Raw genomic sequence first — 17,543 nt, 5'->3', positions numbered from 1 at the left:
GCAATGGCGCAATCTCGGCTCACCGCAACCTCTGCCTCCTGGGTTCAGGCAATTCTCCTGCCTCAGCCTCCTGAGTAGCTGGGATTACAGGCACGCCCCACCATGCCCAGCTAATTTTTTGTATTTTCAGTAGAGACGGGGTTTCACCATGTTGACCAGAATGGTCTCGATCTCGACCTCGTGATCCACTCGCCTCCACCTCCTATGATTCTTAAACAGATTAAAGTTTGAGAAACACTGGACTAAGACATAATTATTATATTGGTGTGCATGTGTGTGTGTGCGTGTGTGTGTATCTGTATGAGTGTGTGTGTGTGTATGTGTGTCTGTCTATCTGTGTTTGCTGCATACTGTAGATAATAGGCACCTCAAGAGCAAAGGCTGTATCATCTTCCTGTCCTCGTCAATGGCCAGCCCAGTGCTTCACTGTAGCATAGTAAGCCTTCAATGAGCACTTGTTGAGTAAATGTTAGTAACATAAGGAGTCCAGTTTTGTATTTTTCTCTGATTGTTGGACACTTAATGGGTCTTTTTTTCTATAACTGGCATATAAAAAATTATTTTAACTATATTACTTTATACTTTATTCTCCAGTGTTCAATCTTTTCTAATCTTTTTTTTTTTTTTTCTATTTTGGCTTATGTTATATCAGCGACTAATTTCATAAATAATTCTCTAAATAAAAGAGATTAAAAGGACATATTTACCAAACCATTGCTTATACTAAACCACATTTAATACGGTTTTAAGTATAATGCATGTAAACTATTTTTAAAGTTTGATAATCTTTCAGTGGATTCAGAAAAGAAATCCTGTCATAAAAAATTTGGAAAGATATTTCCTCTTCAAAGAAAATATGTACTGACAAGCATACTTGTTTTTCATGTAGTCTTACAGTAATTCTGTTAAAAAAAACAGTTTATTTGACAATGAATTCTTTTCCTTAATTGGTTGCTTATGTAATTTAAATCCATTTAATTTTTTTGTTTGTTTTTATTTTTGTTTGTTTATTTTAATGAAAGCATTCAATTCCACCCTATGATTGGCAGAATTAGCTTCTGGAATTTATTCTCCCCTTTACATCTTCTCTCTATGCCCATTTCTGAAAGGAACAGATACAAAAATGAACTGTGGCAAAGATTACCCAAAGGAAGGTGCAAAACATAGAAAGCAAAGAGCTGGACAGAGAAGTTTTAGACTACGCATTCATACCAAATTTCTAAAAGACTATGAATGTAGTTGATAATATTTGTTAAGAGGACTTCTCTGTAGGAAGAGCCTACTCGAAAGTCTTCAGTGGGGTCATACGACAATCTTGGTATATGTATACTAGAATTGGGACACATAGTTGATTGACTAATGCTTAACTCCTGCCTGAATTATCAGGGTATGACAGCAGCTGTTGTGTCTACCTGATGACAGGCAAGTCAGAGCAGAGGTCACTGCACTGGAGTCAGCCTGCATCTCCAGAGATTGTTAGATTGAGTGTGTTTTCTCAGGATTGGCATGGGTATTCAAAAGCAAGAGCCAGCATGAGGTCATGTCAGGACCTGTCGGTCATGATTACCGGAAGTGAGTGGCTGCCTCTGCAGAGAAAGCAGAAGATCTCTGTAATTCTTAGGGACTGAGGCAGTGGGATGCATTCACTCAGGGCAAGGATGTAGGTAAGACGTCTCAGTGAAGGGAGTTCTCCAAAGAACCATTGAAAAAGTTGTAAGTACCTATTAGGACCTGATTTATCTTACGATAATACCAATGTAGTAATAATTTCTCTGTCCTTATTTATCTTCCCTACCTTGTCCCTGGAAAGGTCAGAAATCATAGTTAGCAATCTAAGTGAAAACAAGTAGGAAAACAAATAAAAACCAGCCATGCATCTTCCTCAACTACAGGCCTCTTACCATCTGTAAGCCCTTAGTAGAAGTAGTAGTGAAGATTTAACTACAAATGCACTTTGGTGTTTCACCTCGTTGGTTTTCATTCAGAGAGAACCAAATAAAAGTATTGCTATTTGATCTTTTTTTTTTTTCCAGCCTACAAATACAGCAAATTCATGTGGTACAGCCTAAATTAAAATATATAACTTTTAAAATTAATAGACATTTAAAACTAAGAATTAAAAAAATTCATAAGATATTTATCTTTCATTTTAGGGATAGCAAAATACTTCACTTTAAATAAGCTTTGAAGGGATGGTGAGCCACAAATAAAGATTGTATTCTAACTACACCTCCTGTGTTTCTGTTTGCTATATTGATTAGTTACACACTTGGTACAACAGATTGAATAAGATTCCTATTCTCTGCGGTCACAGCTTTGTCATTTAGTAATTGCAAGCAATAAAAGGCAGAGTCCAAGATACAAAACATTTCTCAAAGTAATTGTCACCTCCAAAACACAAAAATAAAAGAAAAAGAAAAGAAGAAAGCAAAGAGAGAGAAAAAAGGAAGAGAAGAAAGAAAGAAAGAGAGAGAGAGAGAAAGAAAGAAACTTACATTAAGTTTCACATTGACAATTTAGTGTACGTTAGGGAAATACAACATAATGATGGAAACATTTACTCTAAATAGTTACTCAAAATCCATTCTGTGTTTCTGTGTAGCCCAATTAAGACTTTTGCAAGCATAGTCAAGGAATTTTGTCAACCAATTTTTTACCCAAGACAGAGTAAAGGCTATAAAATTGCCTTTTAAAAAACACCTATAAAAACAAACCTGAAACACTCTGAGCTTGTCATAAAAGATATGATGGTATAAACATTATGGAGGTCTTATTGATCCTCGATACCTAAACATAACATTACTTTTAATAATAAATGAAAATAATATAAATATGTCAAATACGAGTGCATTACCCTAAATAAAACCAGTACATTGTGAGGCTTGATATAAAAGTGAAATATACTAATGGAACAACGTCTAGATTGTTCACATCAAAAGTGTAGCATAGCATTAAACCAGGCAAAATGAAAGAGAGAAATTAATTAAATTTTAAGAATATTATTTATCTTTCTTTTTACTGCTGATTTTATAGCCATTTCCCTAGAAACCTTAAATCTGGGGCCTGATTCATTGTTTTTTAGGTCTGAAAGGAAACCTAATGGAGCCATACAGCCATACCCTTGTCAGTCTGGCTACAGTATCCAAATGTGGTGTAGGGAATGAGGTGAATCTGCTCTCTCACTAGCCTCTCATCTCCATCCTCCTACCCCTCCAGCCATCAGGCACTAGAATAATCATTCCAAAGTAAGTTCAGAGCATTTCCCTGAATAAAAAACAAGCAAACAACAAACAAACAAACAACTTCTCTTATTGCCTGCTAAGTAACATCTAAGCTCTCTAGTGAACTAACTGGCATCTGACCACCTGGCCCAACCACTCCTCATGCATCCTGCTTCCCCTTACGCCCACCTCAGTCCTTGTTTTTGAGACAAAGTTTCGCTCTTGTTGCCAAGCTGGAGTTCAGTGTCATGATCTCGTTTCACTGCAACCTCCGCCTCCTGGGTTCAAGCGATTCTCCTGCCTCAGCCTCCCGAGTAGCTTGTCCTTCATCCATTCCTGGGCTCTTGCTTTCCTTGTTCACAAAGGGCTGTGCTCATGTTATTTGCTTTTCCTGGAATGTTCTGCTCAGGTCCTATATGCTAGGAAAACTTCAAATGTCACTTTCTCTGTAATTTTCTATGATTATCCTACCCACTCTTCTTGAGAAAAATGCCTTTCCCTCCTATGTTCCCATAGCATCTGTAACTGTGAGAGCGTAGTTCCTTACTGCTCTTATCACTCAGAAGCATTGCTGTTTGTTTTATGGGTCTGTCTCCCCTAGTAAATTGTGAATCCCATGACAACAGAATTGTGTCTTAATCCTTTCATTTATGGAAGATAGCAGAGTTTTATGTGTTCCTAGCATGTGACATTAGCCATTTATGTTGGAAAAATGGGAGTTTTTGAATTTTTACCTTCTTGTGTATAAAAAAAACTTTGTTTTAGTGACCTCTTTCCCTTACTCTGCTTCACGAAGTCAGAATGGTCCACTGAGCTGGAAGGTACTTGCTTGAGAGGGATTCCCCTGGACAATCCTTTACATTTTATTTCAGTCTTTTCTTTGCAGGTGTTTATTCATCTAGCCCATTCCCCTCAGCCCTGGTTTCTTCTATAGCCCTCTCCCTTCTCCACAAACACAGTGAATTAACTTTGTTTTAACCTCTCCTATCATTGCATTTTTGAGCCAAGGTCACTTTTATTGTAGCACCTTCCGTAAAGCAAGAAGCCAGATAAGCACACCCTTTTTCTAGAACCTGTATCTATTATCTATCAACTTTATTATGTTTCTGAACACTTGTTTCCTTAGGAAATGACCGTCTACCTGTGAATCAATCCCATTTATCTCCCTCTTTATAGTGACAAAATGTTAAAACCTAGCCTCTGCTGACATAGCTTCAGAATGGTTTGTGTTTACAGTTAACTGGGATTGTAGCCTGTATTTTTGCTACATTCATGTCCTGACTTAGTCACACTGGAAGCGTGTTGTAGGGTAGGGCTTTGTACCAGTTTGATAAAAGGAAATACAGACATAAAACCTGAGCTCTTTTCATATTGAGCAATTGTGCATCTTACAGAAACACGTGAAAAAAGCCTCATTGTTTCACCTTGTCATTACTTCCTTAAGAAATCATTGACTTGGTAATATTAGTTGTGACTGAAAGCCCAGAAACTTAGCTTATGCTGGGCATTAAAATTTGGATGCTGGTATAAGCCTGACTTAACAATAGAAGATAATAATGTAATTATTAATGAATTAATAACTCCATTCCTTCATAGCTCTTTGACTAAATACACTTACTCTGGTTCACTTTTTGTTGCTGTAACAAAATACCCAAGATTGAATAATTTGAAAAAAAAAAAAAAAAGGTGGATTATTTAACTTATGATTCGGGAGGCTGGGAGGGCCCAGGTAGGGTGGATGCAGCTGGTTGGCTTCTGGTGACGGCCTTGCGCTTGTGTCACAACATGGTGGAGAAACAGGAAGGGAAACAGCCATGTGCAAAAACAGCAAACACGAGAGGCAGCCTCGCTTTATGACAATCTGCTCTCTTGCAGTAACAAATCCAGTCCCACAAGAATGAGAACTCACTCCTGTGATAAAGTCCGTCTTCACAACCTAAATGCCTCTTGAAGGCACCACCTCCTAACACCACCCCACTGGAGACCAACCTCAACATTTGGTGTTTTGGTGGGAACAAACTATATTCAAACCATAGCAGAACTTCATAGCTACGTTAGACACTTCTTTTTCTTAAACTCTCTTATCACTTAAGATATTCATTGAAGTCTTAAATATGACTTTCAGCTTCACAAGAGACTTATCCAAAAAGCCCCTTTTTCAGTATTTTCTGATAGTATCCTTCCTTTCATGTTCTCATGTTCACTTTTCTCCCTCTTTCTTCTCTACTGCCTAAAGAAATGAAGTCATTGGGTAATTAATTTGTTTTAATTGAGCAGATATTTATAAAGTGTCTGGTTGATCAAGTATTATGTTAGGTGTCAAAAGCAATAAAAAGCAATCACTGAAATGTTGTTCCTGATCTGAAAATCTTCCAAGTTAAAAATTAGGTAAAATCATATATTGGGACAGCTACAATGCATGATGGTATGTCATAAATATAATGAAGGTGAATTTAACACACAAAATTAGTTGATCTTGACAAGTAAGTAACTCTTGCTGTTGTAGAACAATGTTTACCCATCTATGTTGACTAGGATCCTCACAAAAATATTACTTTAAATAGGAATAAAATATACTTGGTCTTCCAATTAGTAATCCACAATGCATGTTTTTAAATTAAATACTCTGAGAATACTTTCAAAAGAGTTTGCTTATAAGTCCAAGTAGAACAAGTGGGGATAGGAGTAAGAGAAAACCTTACTCTTTTGCACCATTTGCAATTTGTGACAGTTTTCATAGTGATAGGAGAAAGCTAGAGATGGGGAGGAGTCTGCTGTAGGGATATAGATAACTTTATTTTACTCATTGTATTCCAAAATTATTTGACCATAGAATTCTGTTTTAAAATCACACTTAGTAACATAAATATGGATGCTAGTATTCCCTGGAAAAATAAAAGTGAGTGGATATTTGGTTGGGGGCTTGCCCGAAAAAATAATTGTAAAGCTGATATTTAAGTGAAATGTTCTAATAAGTGTTACAAAACTCTTGTTCATGTAACAAAATCCATAGCTAATTGTGTACCTGATTTTATGCCATAGCCTGAATCAGCTTTTAGGTATCTTTAACCTTAGATTGTAATTATCTACCCATCTATTTATTTTGTTCTAGTTAATCAAGAGGTTTAAATCACATCTCCCCAGGAGGTAAATGTATCCTTTTCGGTTGTCTCTGAAAAGGTATTTTCCTTCTGCATGTGACTCCTTATCCCCCTTGATATTATAAGAGACTGTTGTTCCTATATTCATCTACTCTTTTACTGATGCCATAAACTGTTTTCTTTACAGTCTCTGGGAAAGAATGTCCGCATTTAACCCAGTTGCACCCTTTAGCTATCATCCCTGCATACGCATTTCCATTCATCAAAATGCCTAGAATATTTCCATCTCTGTTATTTGTTGTCACCTGCTCTCTACCCAACTTTCACCCTCTGACTTCTGTATAATTCCAGTGCAATTGGCTACTTCAAGTCAAATATTATGATTACTGTTTTTTTTTTTTCCTTTCTCCTCTCAATTTCTAGGATGACTTAAACTCCTTTAATTATCATCTTGACATATTTTCCAGTCTCAAGACCACTTTGTTTCCTTCCATGGTAGTTTTATAATCTCTTGGGTGTTTTTGACCTGGCTTTCAGATTCAGGAAGCCGAATCCCCGCTACTCCTTGAGGATTTTCAGTGGGAGAGAATAAATATGCTTGTGATTTTCTCTCCTCTTGCTTCCTCACAAGATTTATCACTTGGCTTACTTTTTAACTTGCTATTTAATTCTCATATTTATTGGATTCTGCTACATACATATACATTATGCTTGCGTTATTAGCCTTAAATTATAAGCTAAGGTGAGATGGAAACTATCTCTACTGAAATGAATCTCACCAATATTCAGCACAGCATTACATTTGTTTGTGATTTGACCCTTTTCCTGTAATGAAAATTAATACTTGGTTAGTGTCGAAGTAATTGTGGTTTTTGCCATTACTTTTAAGAAATGGTACCCTTTTCTGGAGAAGACTCACAGCACACCTTACTCTGTCTGGTTCCTAGGAAAAAGAGCACCTCAGTATCAACCAGGCATGCACTGAATTTCCCTGAGACCTGAGTTTTCCCACTGCTCACTCTTCTCATTTCCCACACTTGTTGTATCTCTCTTTTTCTGCTTATCATTATTTCCCTCCTATCTCACTTTTCCGCTTATGCGAAATGTTACAGTCATCTGGTAAGAATGTCTTAGGGTCAGCTGTAAGTGAAGCAAAACAGTAGTAAAGGATAAGAGAATATCAAAAGCCATGACATAGTCCATATTCTTTACCCTACCCGTCCCTATAAAGTTATGATGGACTTGGGAAGATAAAGTGTGCCCTCAAAACACTTAAGAAGAAGGCAATACTCTCAGTAGTTTGTTTCATATTCCAAGAAGGGGAAGATCAATATGGGCTACTTTGGCACTAGGTAAGAGAAGTTTTGCAGAGAGAGTGGAGCTTGAATTAAATCTGACAGGGTGGGTTGAATTTAGCTTAGTAAGAGGGACAAGGAAGAGCATTTGGGAGGAGTGGAGTTCATACTGGGGAGTCCTGAAGATGAGGGTGAATGAAGAATTTAGCGTTGGACTATTGAGGGACTGAAGATCAAGGGAAGAAAACTGGACTTTAATATATGGCCCTAGAATTTTAAGGAGTAGCTTGAAGTTTATTTTTTAAAAATTTAAATAAAAATATATCTTTTAAAGTATATTTCAAAGTCATTGATACAGGCAATGGAGAGTTGTTGGAGGTTTTTGAACAAGTAAGTGATAGGATGAAAGCAGGGTTTCAGGACAGTTAGTCTGCCAGAAATATGCAGAAGGATTTGAGGAGAGTGGAAATGAAGGGAGGGAGATCAGCAGCAAAGAGATTGACCATTGCCATGGTCCAAGGTTAAGGCAATGATGTCTGGCCTGAGCTAAGGTAATGAGGTAGGAGGCGAGACTTGACTCGAGTCGGACTCCAACACCAGACCAAATTTAGGACTAGCTAAAGCAGGGAAGAGGCAGAAGATGCTTTCCAGAAACATGCCCACCATTTTAGTTTACCATTGCCATGGCAACAACCAAGGATCACTAATCAAAAGCTTTAGGGTCATTGAAGAAAAGAATTTTAAATTTATGCAGAGGGCAATAAAAATGTTCATCACATTTCATTATAAATAAAGAAAATATCCTGAATTGGAGTCATGGATGTGTCTTTACCCATTTTGTTACTTTTGTATAATTAGTTGGTGGTTGTTCCCAAAGGGTCTTCTGGTCATCTTTATTCCAAATGTAATAGCTCTCTCAGAATAGATTGTAAAGTATATTGGGTGAAAGATGAATTCACAGAACAGGGCTAACCTGAACATGAATTGAGCAGAGTGCATGTTCCATCAGCTGATGATGTGACCTCATCTTATAATTACATATATTCTCTAGTTATTTCTTATTTATCTTATACCTAACTGAGCAACTTTAAGAGAAGATTCATATGTTCTATTTTTTTTACAATATACATATATATATATATATATATATATATATATATTTGTGTGTTTGTTTCATCGTATATGATAACATATCTCACTTAACTAGCTAGTTCATCAAATTCGTTGAGTAGCCATGAAATGGCAGTGGTGTTCCACAGAAGCTAGCAGGGTAAGGTGACTAAAGAATGGAGGATTTTAGAGAGATGCCTTTTTACTGAGAGGAAATTGGAAGAGTGAAAGCGCCCTGGGATAAGGGATATACATCTCAGACTAGACCCCCTTCTACCACTTCACTATGGGGATTGAGTGCTTCCCACTCAGTTTCTTCACTTATGAAACATGATCATATTTTTGTTATTATAATTTAAATAATTAGAGAAGAAAGTTTTAAAAAGAGCATTAAATATACAGCATAGTATTCTTATTTAAGCATAGGGCCTAATTGCTCCAGGATATCCAGTGTGCTCTGGAAGGTAACTCAAAGTTGATAAAAATTGTTTTAAATTTGGGCTTCTCTAATTTGTTTCTAGAAACACCAGAACATGCCTTTAGTTTCCAAAAACACCTATTGTGAAAATGTATGTATAAATCAGACGTGAAATTAAGCCTAAAGCTTTCTGACATCAGTGATATCAGCAGAGGAGGCTGGAAATCAGTTGCTGAGCCTTCATGCTAGTTAAGAATAAGGTTAGACTCAGAATTAGGATTTTCTCTAAAGCAAGTAATGGAGGCAACTTCACCAACAGGCAAAGTAGGCAATTGCCTTGGAAAGAAGGCAGGCTTGTTGCAAATAACCTCCCCTACCTAAGTAATGAAGCACCTGGAATTCCAGAATTAAAGAGACATTCCTTCTGGTGAAGAATTGTCTGAGTCTGGAATTTTGAGATAGGACGGTTAAAGAAAAAGTCATCTTCAGTCACAATTTTTAATACAGATTAGTTTATTGGTTTATATCAACCTTTAAAGGGGGGTGTGGAGAAAGGGTAGGGGAAATAGCCATTTCTGGGGCCAGGAGGCAGGTGGGAAGAGGAAGAATATGAAGCAAGGGAAATCGAATCTGGGGGCACTTTCCCTTCTGTATCATTTCACTTCCTGGGCGTTCTGCAGTTAGCTGCCTGCATGATCCAATCTGTGGACTAAACGGAATGAAAGGAAGAAGCCAGTAGGAAAAGGAAGACAGAACAAAAAAAGAAGGTGGTGCTGGGAATGGCTGATTTGGGAGAAATGAAGCTGCAGCTAGGCTAAACACAGTGCACCGCTCAAGTGTGTAACCCTGCAGGCTGCATCCCCTGCTCATTCCTCCGCCCTCATGGTGGCCAGTTCTTTCCTCGCAGCCCTGGCCATGGCTCACTGCCTTTCTTTCCATTGTTAGGGTAGATCTATCCCTTTCCCAAACCAGGCTTCTTCACATACAGTTTTCTCTGTGTAGAAGCTCTGCCCTCCTAGCACCTACTCTTGCAGTCTCAGCTTCTGAGAGGCCTTCCCTGAGCCCCCATTTTCAATCTGGCCTCTAGGTTATATTTGCTGATTAGGGATTTTCCCGTATAGCCCCTTCCACAGTTTGCAATTGTTCATGTATTTGAATGATCATGTGTTTAATATTTCTCTCCTTTTAGTTTAGAGAAACTCCGTGAAGGCAGAGACCATATCAGTTTCATATTCTACCCACCAAGGCCTACCAGAGTCATTCTGTAAAATCTGTTGAATTAGATAAACCAATCGTTCAAGAAGTTTAGTAACAGCACATTTACTTTGTTCTTTAGACCATGAATAGTCACAGAATGGCTATGCCTATTGCTGTCAAAATAGAAGGATTTGTATACTGATAGGTTTGCAAACTCATCTGAAACACTAAAATGTATTATAGCTGATTCACATGCTGAAACTGAAGAAATCTGAACAGGAAATTTGGATTGATGTACAACTCACAGTGGCTTGGTATTTCAGGTTGGAATTGTGCAGTATGGAGAAAACGTGACCCATGAGTTCAATCTCAATAAGTATTCTTCAACGGAGGAGGTACTTGTTGCAGCAAAGAAAATAGTCCAGAGAGGTGGCCGCCAGACTATGACAGCTCTTGGAATAGACACAGCAAGGTATATGGATAAAAAAATAAAGTAAAAGACTGCAAAAATAACTGCATGATATAGCCCTTTGGGGTATCAACTGAAAGTTTAGTGTGACAATATTTAAAGCCATCTTGTTTAAAATGAGATTCAGAAGATTGGATAATGGTTACCAGATCAGATGTTTCTATAATACAATCTCACCATCCTTCTTATCTTTCCTTTATTACAAGGGTTTAATTGATATACGATCCATTTTAAAATATCACTGTGTCTATAACATCATGTTCTTGGGTATTAAGACTTAATATTAGTTAATATTTGTTTCATTTATTTTTTATTTTCAGCCTCTAAGAGACTCAATCTAAAATAATGGATTACAAATTAGTTCTACCTCTACTCAATATGTATTTATATTCTAGAATGCCCATGTATTTTCAGTACTTGATTTACAGTAATTGAAACTACCAGATAAGAGATTTTTAAGGGGCCAAATTAAATATTGTCTATTTGAAATAATTTTTAATGCAAAAATTGAAAGAAATGGAAAGGATCTTATCATATGTTTTGCTCTGTTTCTCCTTTTTTACTTTCTTTAGATTCCCTCCAACTTACAATCTTTCCTTTCTTCCATCTGCAGTTTTCTTTATGGAGAACACAGAACTCAGTCTGTGGTTGAATTTCATTTTATAAGAACCCCACTTTATTTCCTGTATGTTCGCTTATCTCATTTTTTAAACTAGCAAACTTCTGAACAAATACAAAACAATGCCAAAATCACAGGAAATGTAGTAAGTAGTTTGACTAATGTTAAGAATTCTTCTGTTAAATGTCTTCAACTTCTGACCCCTTGTCTGATGTGGAAAGCTAATTATCCATGCTCTCACTTCACCTGCCTGCTAAGATGAGTGTTTTAAGGAGGTTAAAAGAGTTAATGATGATCCTGCAAAGAATGGGTTGGATATTCAAACCTTTTTAATTTCATGTGTATCTTTTGCCTCATGAATGTTATAAAATCATGTGGCTCTAAGTTATACGGGGCCCAAGAGAAAATAATCACAAATAGATGGAGGTAATTTGACATTTACCTACCCAAAGGATCACCAATTTTCATACACAAAGAGTGCACATGTTTAAGTGTACTGAATGTACCCTCCTCGATAATTAACTAAATGTGACTGTATTTTCAAAGTAAGTGAGTTCTTTGAAACCTCTGATCCTGTAGGGAGCTGCGCATTTTCCAAAGGCAACCACTTAAGAATGAATATTTATCTCTGAAGACTAAATGAAGAAATATTCTGATTGCTCTAAATACCATGTCCCTATATGTTTTCTGCCTCTGTATTTCACAAAGGGTATAGCTATGGGACACAGAGAGTTTTTTGAATTTTGATTATATGTTAAAAGTCCATAGTGATAGTACCAAGTATTTTTCACCTACATTAATTAGTTCTTCATGTTTAAGCACATTTTAACTGTTTTTTTTTTATTATTATTCCTTTCAGGCAGAGCCAGTTGCAAACAATATTTTTAATTTTTTTAGAATTCTTTACCTTCATTTTCAGTAACTCACAGTTCAAATTATTATTTTGTGTTCCCTTCTCCCTATCCCAAATTTTTACTTTTGTCAATAAACTTACAGTATTTAATCATAAGACCTGGATTCTCCTGTCTCAAAGAAAGGGACACTCTTGGTATATTTAAATTTTTTAAAGCATGCAGGAAAGTCAAGGCTTAGTTCCAAGAAAGGACATTGGATACTGGTACTTTAAGGACAAGGACAATTTGTAACCGAATGTAGTTGAAACAGAAAAGGTGTACTCAGGAGTTCTGCCAATACTCTCCCATTACATAAAGCCAGCCCTGATTTCAGAACAGGCACATTTACTTATGAAAGGTCTTTTAATCCTCTCCTTCAGCTGATGTTCATTCAGTTCAGTTGTAATTTTGATATTTAAGATAATTAGGGAGTTTTAGTGATCTAAGGAATTTGAATTTCAAAAATGATTGAATTCCATGTGATATGCATATACAAAGATCTGCTAAAGACTAACCTGTAACATCTGTTTTCATCTTTGTTTGTATACATTAAAAAGTCAGAAAATCTACTTGTATAATATGTTAAAAAGTTATTGATGGTATTTGTTAAAGACTGTAAGGAAGACATCACTGAAGAGGGACCTTTTCAATGAAGATATTGCAGTAGAGAAGACAGATTAGACTCAGCTCTGACTATAGCAAGGACAAGTGGGGATTTATAGTCAAGGAACAGGGCAGGGATCAGAGAAAACATCAAGGCTAGAGGGATTCTTGCTAGACTGACTCAACAGGATTCTTGCTGAAGGTAGATAAATAGTAGGAAAAATGAAACTGTTTTTCTCTTTCTATACTCTGAACACTTGACAGGTCACTTCTGATGCCAGATATGTGGGATTTTTCCCACATTGACTACTTATCTGACTCCAGCTGGGTATTCTATAATTCAGTTCAATTCTGACACCAACTAGAGTTTGTGCAGACCTCTCCCAAAAATTCCCTAGTCCTTCAAAAATTCCCTCCAGTTTAGAGCCAGTAGGTTTCCAAGTTACCCACAATCTGTTCAACATGGCTACAGATTAGATCCCCTACTTGGGTTTGATTATATGCTACAGTGGATCACAGAACTCAGTAAAGCATCTTACTTACTATTATTAATTTATTATAAAAAGAATACAACTCAAGAACAGCAAGAGATGCATAGCACAAACTATGAGGAAAAGGGGTCAGAGTTACCATTCCCTTTCATGGTGTGCCTCCTTCCACATATTCAGCAACCTGGAAACTCTCTGAACCCCATAGTTTAGAAATTTTTACAGAAGCTTGATCACAGGCATGATTGATTATTAACTGAGTCTCTAGCCCCTCACCCCTTCCTGGAGAATGAGAGCTGGGGGTGAACGTTTCAAGCTTCTGATCATGGCTTTGTCCCTCTGGTGACCAGCTCTCATTTAGGAGCCCACCAAGAGTTACTTCATTAGAACAAAAGATACTCGTATCACCCAGGAAATTTCAACAGATTAGGACTTCTATGTCAGAAACCCAGGTTAAAGACCATATATTAGAACAAAAGATGCACCTAGCACCACTATTGCTCAAGAAATTACAAGAGTTTTAGGAGTTCTGCACCAGAAGCTGGAGGCAGAGACCAAATATATATTTATTATTTGTTAAAAGAAAAATTTTAGACAAATTAAATTTAACAGAGTTTATTTGAGCAAAGAATGATGAATGAATCAGGCAGCACTCAGAATCAGAAGAGGTTCAGAAAGATCCCCTTTAGCAGGGTGAGCAATGGGCTCTTATGGGCTGAAAGCAAAATCAAAGTAAAGAAATGACTTGATTGGCTATAGCTAGGCATTTGCCTTATTTGGGTATGACCTGGTGGAAAGTCCCTAATTAGAGGTTACTTGGCAGTTTCTGATTGGCAGAGTCTCTATATACAAGTTGGCTGGCAGCTTCTAAATGATAATATTTATGTTTTGTTTTACTGTTTACATTGAATCGGATTTTGGATTGCTTACATAGGAACATAAGGCCCTGGAGCTGTCTCAGCCTAATGGCCTATAAATTAAATTCTTTTAAAAGATAATATCATAGAACAGGATAATAAGATTTAGAGGGTGGGGAATTAGGAATTTGAGCAGATACCAAGGATGAGGGATTTCCACTAAATTTACTAAGCCAGATTCTTGCTAAAACTATACTACATGGGTGAAGAACATAGCCCAAGGCCAGAGCCAAGTCTAGAAGAAGACGTAAAGGAGCCTGACTCAGATTTGGTCAAGGAGAGTCTCTGTCAAGTATAGAGCGCAGAGAGACATGGTTACTCATATTTAAAAAAAAAAAAGGCATTTTTCTTTCTTTTGAGAAATGTAAGAAAAATAGAAAGTAAAAAATTAGTACAACTAAATTTTGTGTGTCTACCACACAGGACTGACAGTTGTCAACATCTTGTTATATTTGCTTTAAGTCCTTTGAAAGGAAAAACAATCGTATAGAATTCTTTTGCCCACATCACCAGATTCCTCTCTTCCTGCTTAAAGGTATCAATTACTGTATATTTACTGTGTATCTATTGTGCAAACCCTTTGGAATGTTAGCTTAAGACACGTGTTTCATTGGCATATCTGTCCCAAATGGCAGCTGTTTGTCTGTATAATCTAAATGGACCATCCAGTATAATGATTACTGTACTTTGTACTAAAATCCTAGAAATATATAAAGTCCTTTCATTACTTTAGTCCTGAACAAAATATACTCATCTCTTCTAAGACTCCAGAAAGGAAAGATTTGAGTAAAAGGGAATGAAGGGGGAGGAGAAAGTCTGTGTATATGTTTATATAGAATACATTAAAAAAAAATTCCCATTTCCTTGTACTCTGTTTCTTTCCATAAATGCTGCTTAATTAAATTAAAATGCCTTTTTTTTTTTTCGTAGTTGGGTTATAGCATCTTCCCCTTATATCCACACCATCATCTCCTACCCTACTCTCAGCAGTCTGTGTCCTAACACATAGTTCAGACCAAATGTTTTGTAACTCCTCCAACCACTTTTTGCCCCCTAAAATCCAGGTGACTACTCCATGGACTCAGAACATCACCGTCTGCCATCTTTTACTCCCATGTAAAAGACGGCAGACGTCCCTATTCCCAGGATACTCCCAAGCACTCACAGCCCCACTAATACTCTGTTCTCTCTCATCTCTCCTCCTAAGATTAGAGGATTTCCAAGCCATTCTACAAATGTCAGGGTAGTGGTGGGGGAAACAAAGTCTCAAGCAAAAGTTGCTGCTAGAAGCAAAAGAAAAGAGGCCTGTCAAATGAGAGAAGGGATGTTTATAGAGAAAAGAGCAGCTGGGAGAGTGTTTATAGATCTGGCCATCTCTGAGCCTAATGTATGCCTCAGTCACACCCTCCCTTTGAAGTTTCCAAAGAATAAAATACTGCTGCATTTTTATATATGGGATATATGGTGATGAGCAAAATGGTGACCTCTCCATCATCTGAAATAAATCTAGAACTATTAAAAATAAGGCTCACCATGCCTCCCAGCTTGAATGGTGGGCATTGATGCTAATTTTAAAAGGAAGCACGAGGCTACCTAGAGTGGTCAGTGTTTTTGTTTCGTTTCTTACTTTGTCTACCATAAAGTGGTGTCTCATCAACGTTTCTTTTGTTTATAATGACTTCAGAAAAGAGGCATTTACTGAAGCCCGGGGTGCTCGAAGAGGGGTTAAAAAAGTCATGGTTATTGTGACGGATGGAGAATCCCATGACAACCATCGACTGGAAAAGGTCATCCAAGACTGTGAAGATGAAAACATTCAACGATTTTCCATAGCTGTAAGTACATTGCTAGAAACGTTTTAAAACTCTTGGGTGTAGAGAAGAGCTGTGTGCATATTGGGGTAATTTTATAGAAGTCATGGCCAGGCATGGTGGCTCACACCTGTAATCCCAACATTTTGGGAGGCCAAGGCTGGCGGATCATGAGGTCAAGAGGTCAAGACCTCCTGGCCAACATGGCGAAACCCTGTCTCTACTAAAAATATAAAAATTAGCTGGGCATGGTGGTGGGCACCTGTAATCTCAGCTATTTGGGAAGCTGAGGCAGGAGAATCACTTGAACCAAGGAAGTGGAGGTTGCAGTGAGCCACAACCTGCCATCGCATGCCAGCCTGGGGACAGAGTAAGACTCCATCTCAACAAAAAAGAAGGCAGGAAAGAAAAGAAAGAAAGAAAGAAGGAAAGAAGGAAGGAAGGAAGGATAGAAGGAAGGTAGGAAGGAAGGAGAGAGAGAGAGAAAGAAAAAAGAAAGAGAAAGAAAGAAGAAAAGAAAGTAACACAAACTAGGTTGGAAAAGAGAAAGTTCTCCATTTGAAGATAAGTCCTGTGAGGACAGACTTGGACCATGCCCCTCCATGTCCTTAGTACCCAGCACAATGCCAGGCCAAACAAACACCCAACAAACAATCATTGATGCAAAGGAAGGAAGGAGGAAAATAAGGAAACATGAAAAGAGGAGGAAGCAAAAACATGAGGAAAGAAGGGTGAGAAAAAGAGGACTGAAAAAGAAGAGAAAATGAGGAGGAGGAAAGGGAGGGAAGGGGTGGGAGGGGGGAAAAATTCCTTTGCCTTTTTAAGTAACAGAGAGGATTTGTTCAATATAACAAGAGCAGTGGCCATTGGGCTTCCCTTCTTCATCTGAGCAATTTTCGACTATCTTTTCCATTAATTCTCCTCCCTCGTCACTTAGCTCAAGTGGGAAAAAGTGCCAGTTGTCTCTGGTTAAATATTAACAACTTCTGATGTTTGACACTTGCTTTTCAGCAAAGTAGAAGGGAATTGAATTTATGTTTTCTGATGCAATGCGTAAGCTCCTGGTATAGACCTTTCTACTACCTAACTTTAGAACTTGTTCTAGTGGAGAACAAGTTCTAAAATCAAAAAATTACCCAAATGGTATGCCAATTACTTCAGAGCCAGCTCTAGTTTTCTTTAGCAGTGTGCTTCTTTAAAGTAGCTTGAAGTTTTTCCCAGACATTAGTGTATTACTCCTGTAGTCTTGTTACTCCTGTAAGTTCATGGAACAGCAAATGAGGGAGCTAAGAAAGAGGCAAGGGCACCCAGTGACTTTGGGGGGGGATGTCCCAGAGTGCAGGGGCAGAGTTGGCTTAACGTCCTCTGATGAGACATGTGGTATTTCCTCTGGCATAGGCA

General features: G+C 37.5%; 1 protein-coding gene across 2 annotated transcripts in view; it reads left to right on the top strand.

The window, feature by feature from the left end:
• The window catches only part of ITGA1 (integrin subunit alpha 1), a 106,308-nt gene that overhangs the window by 19,539 nt on the left and 69,226 nt on the right, over positions 1 to 17,543 (top strand). For both annotated transcript variants that reach the window (XR_004269773.1, XM_032281092.1), the window contains exons 6-7: positions 10,666 to 10,814; positions 16,016 to 16,166. Coding sequence is in view for 1 of the 2 variants with exons in the window: in XM_032281092.1 (XP_032136983.1) it covers positions 10,666 to 10,814; positions 16,016 to 16,166 (300 nt within the window). In the remaining variant the exon portion in view is untranslated. The remainder of the gene's footprint in view (positions 1 to 10,665; positions 10,815 to 16,015; positions 16,167 to 17,543) is intronic.

This window comes from Sapajus apella, unplaced genomic scaffold, assembly GCF_009761245.1.
Source record: "Sapajus apella isolate SASKATOON/1434 unplaced genomic scaffold, GSC_monkey_1.0 scaffold1, whole genome shotgun sequence".
NCBI classification, from domain to species: Eukaryota; Metazoa; Chordata; class Mammalia; order Primates; family Cebidae; genus Sapajus; species Sapajus apella.
This window is presented reverse-complemented; position numbering and strand designations above follow the sequence as displayed.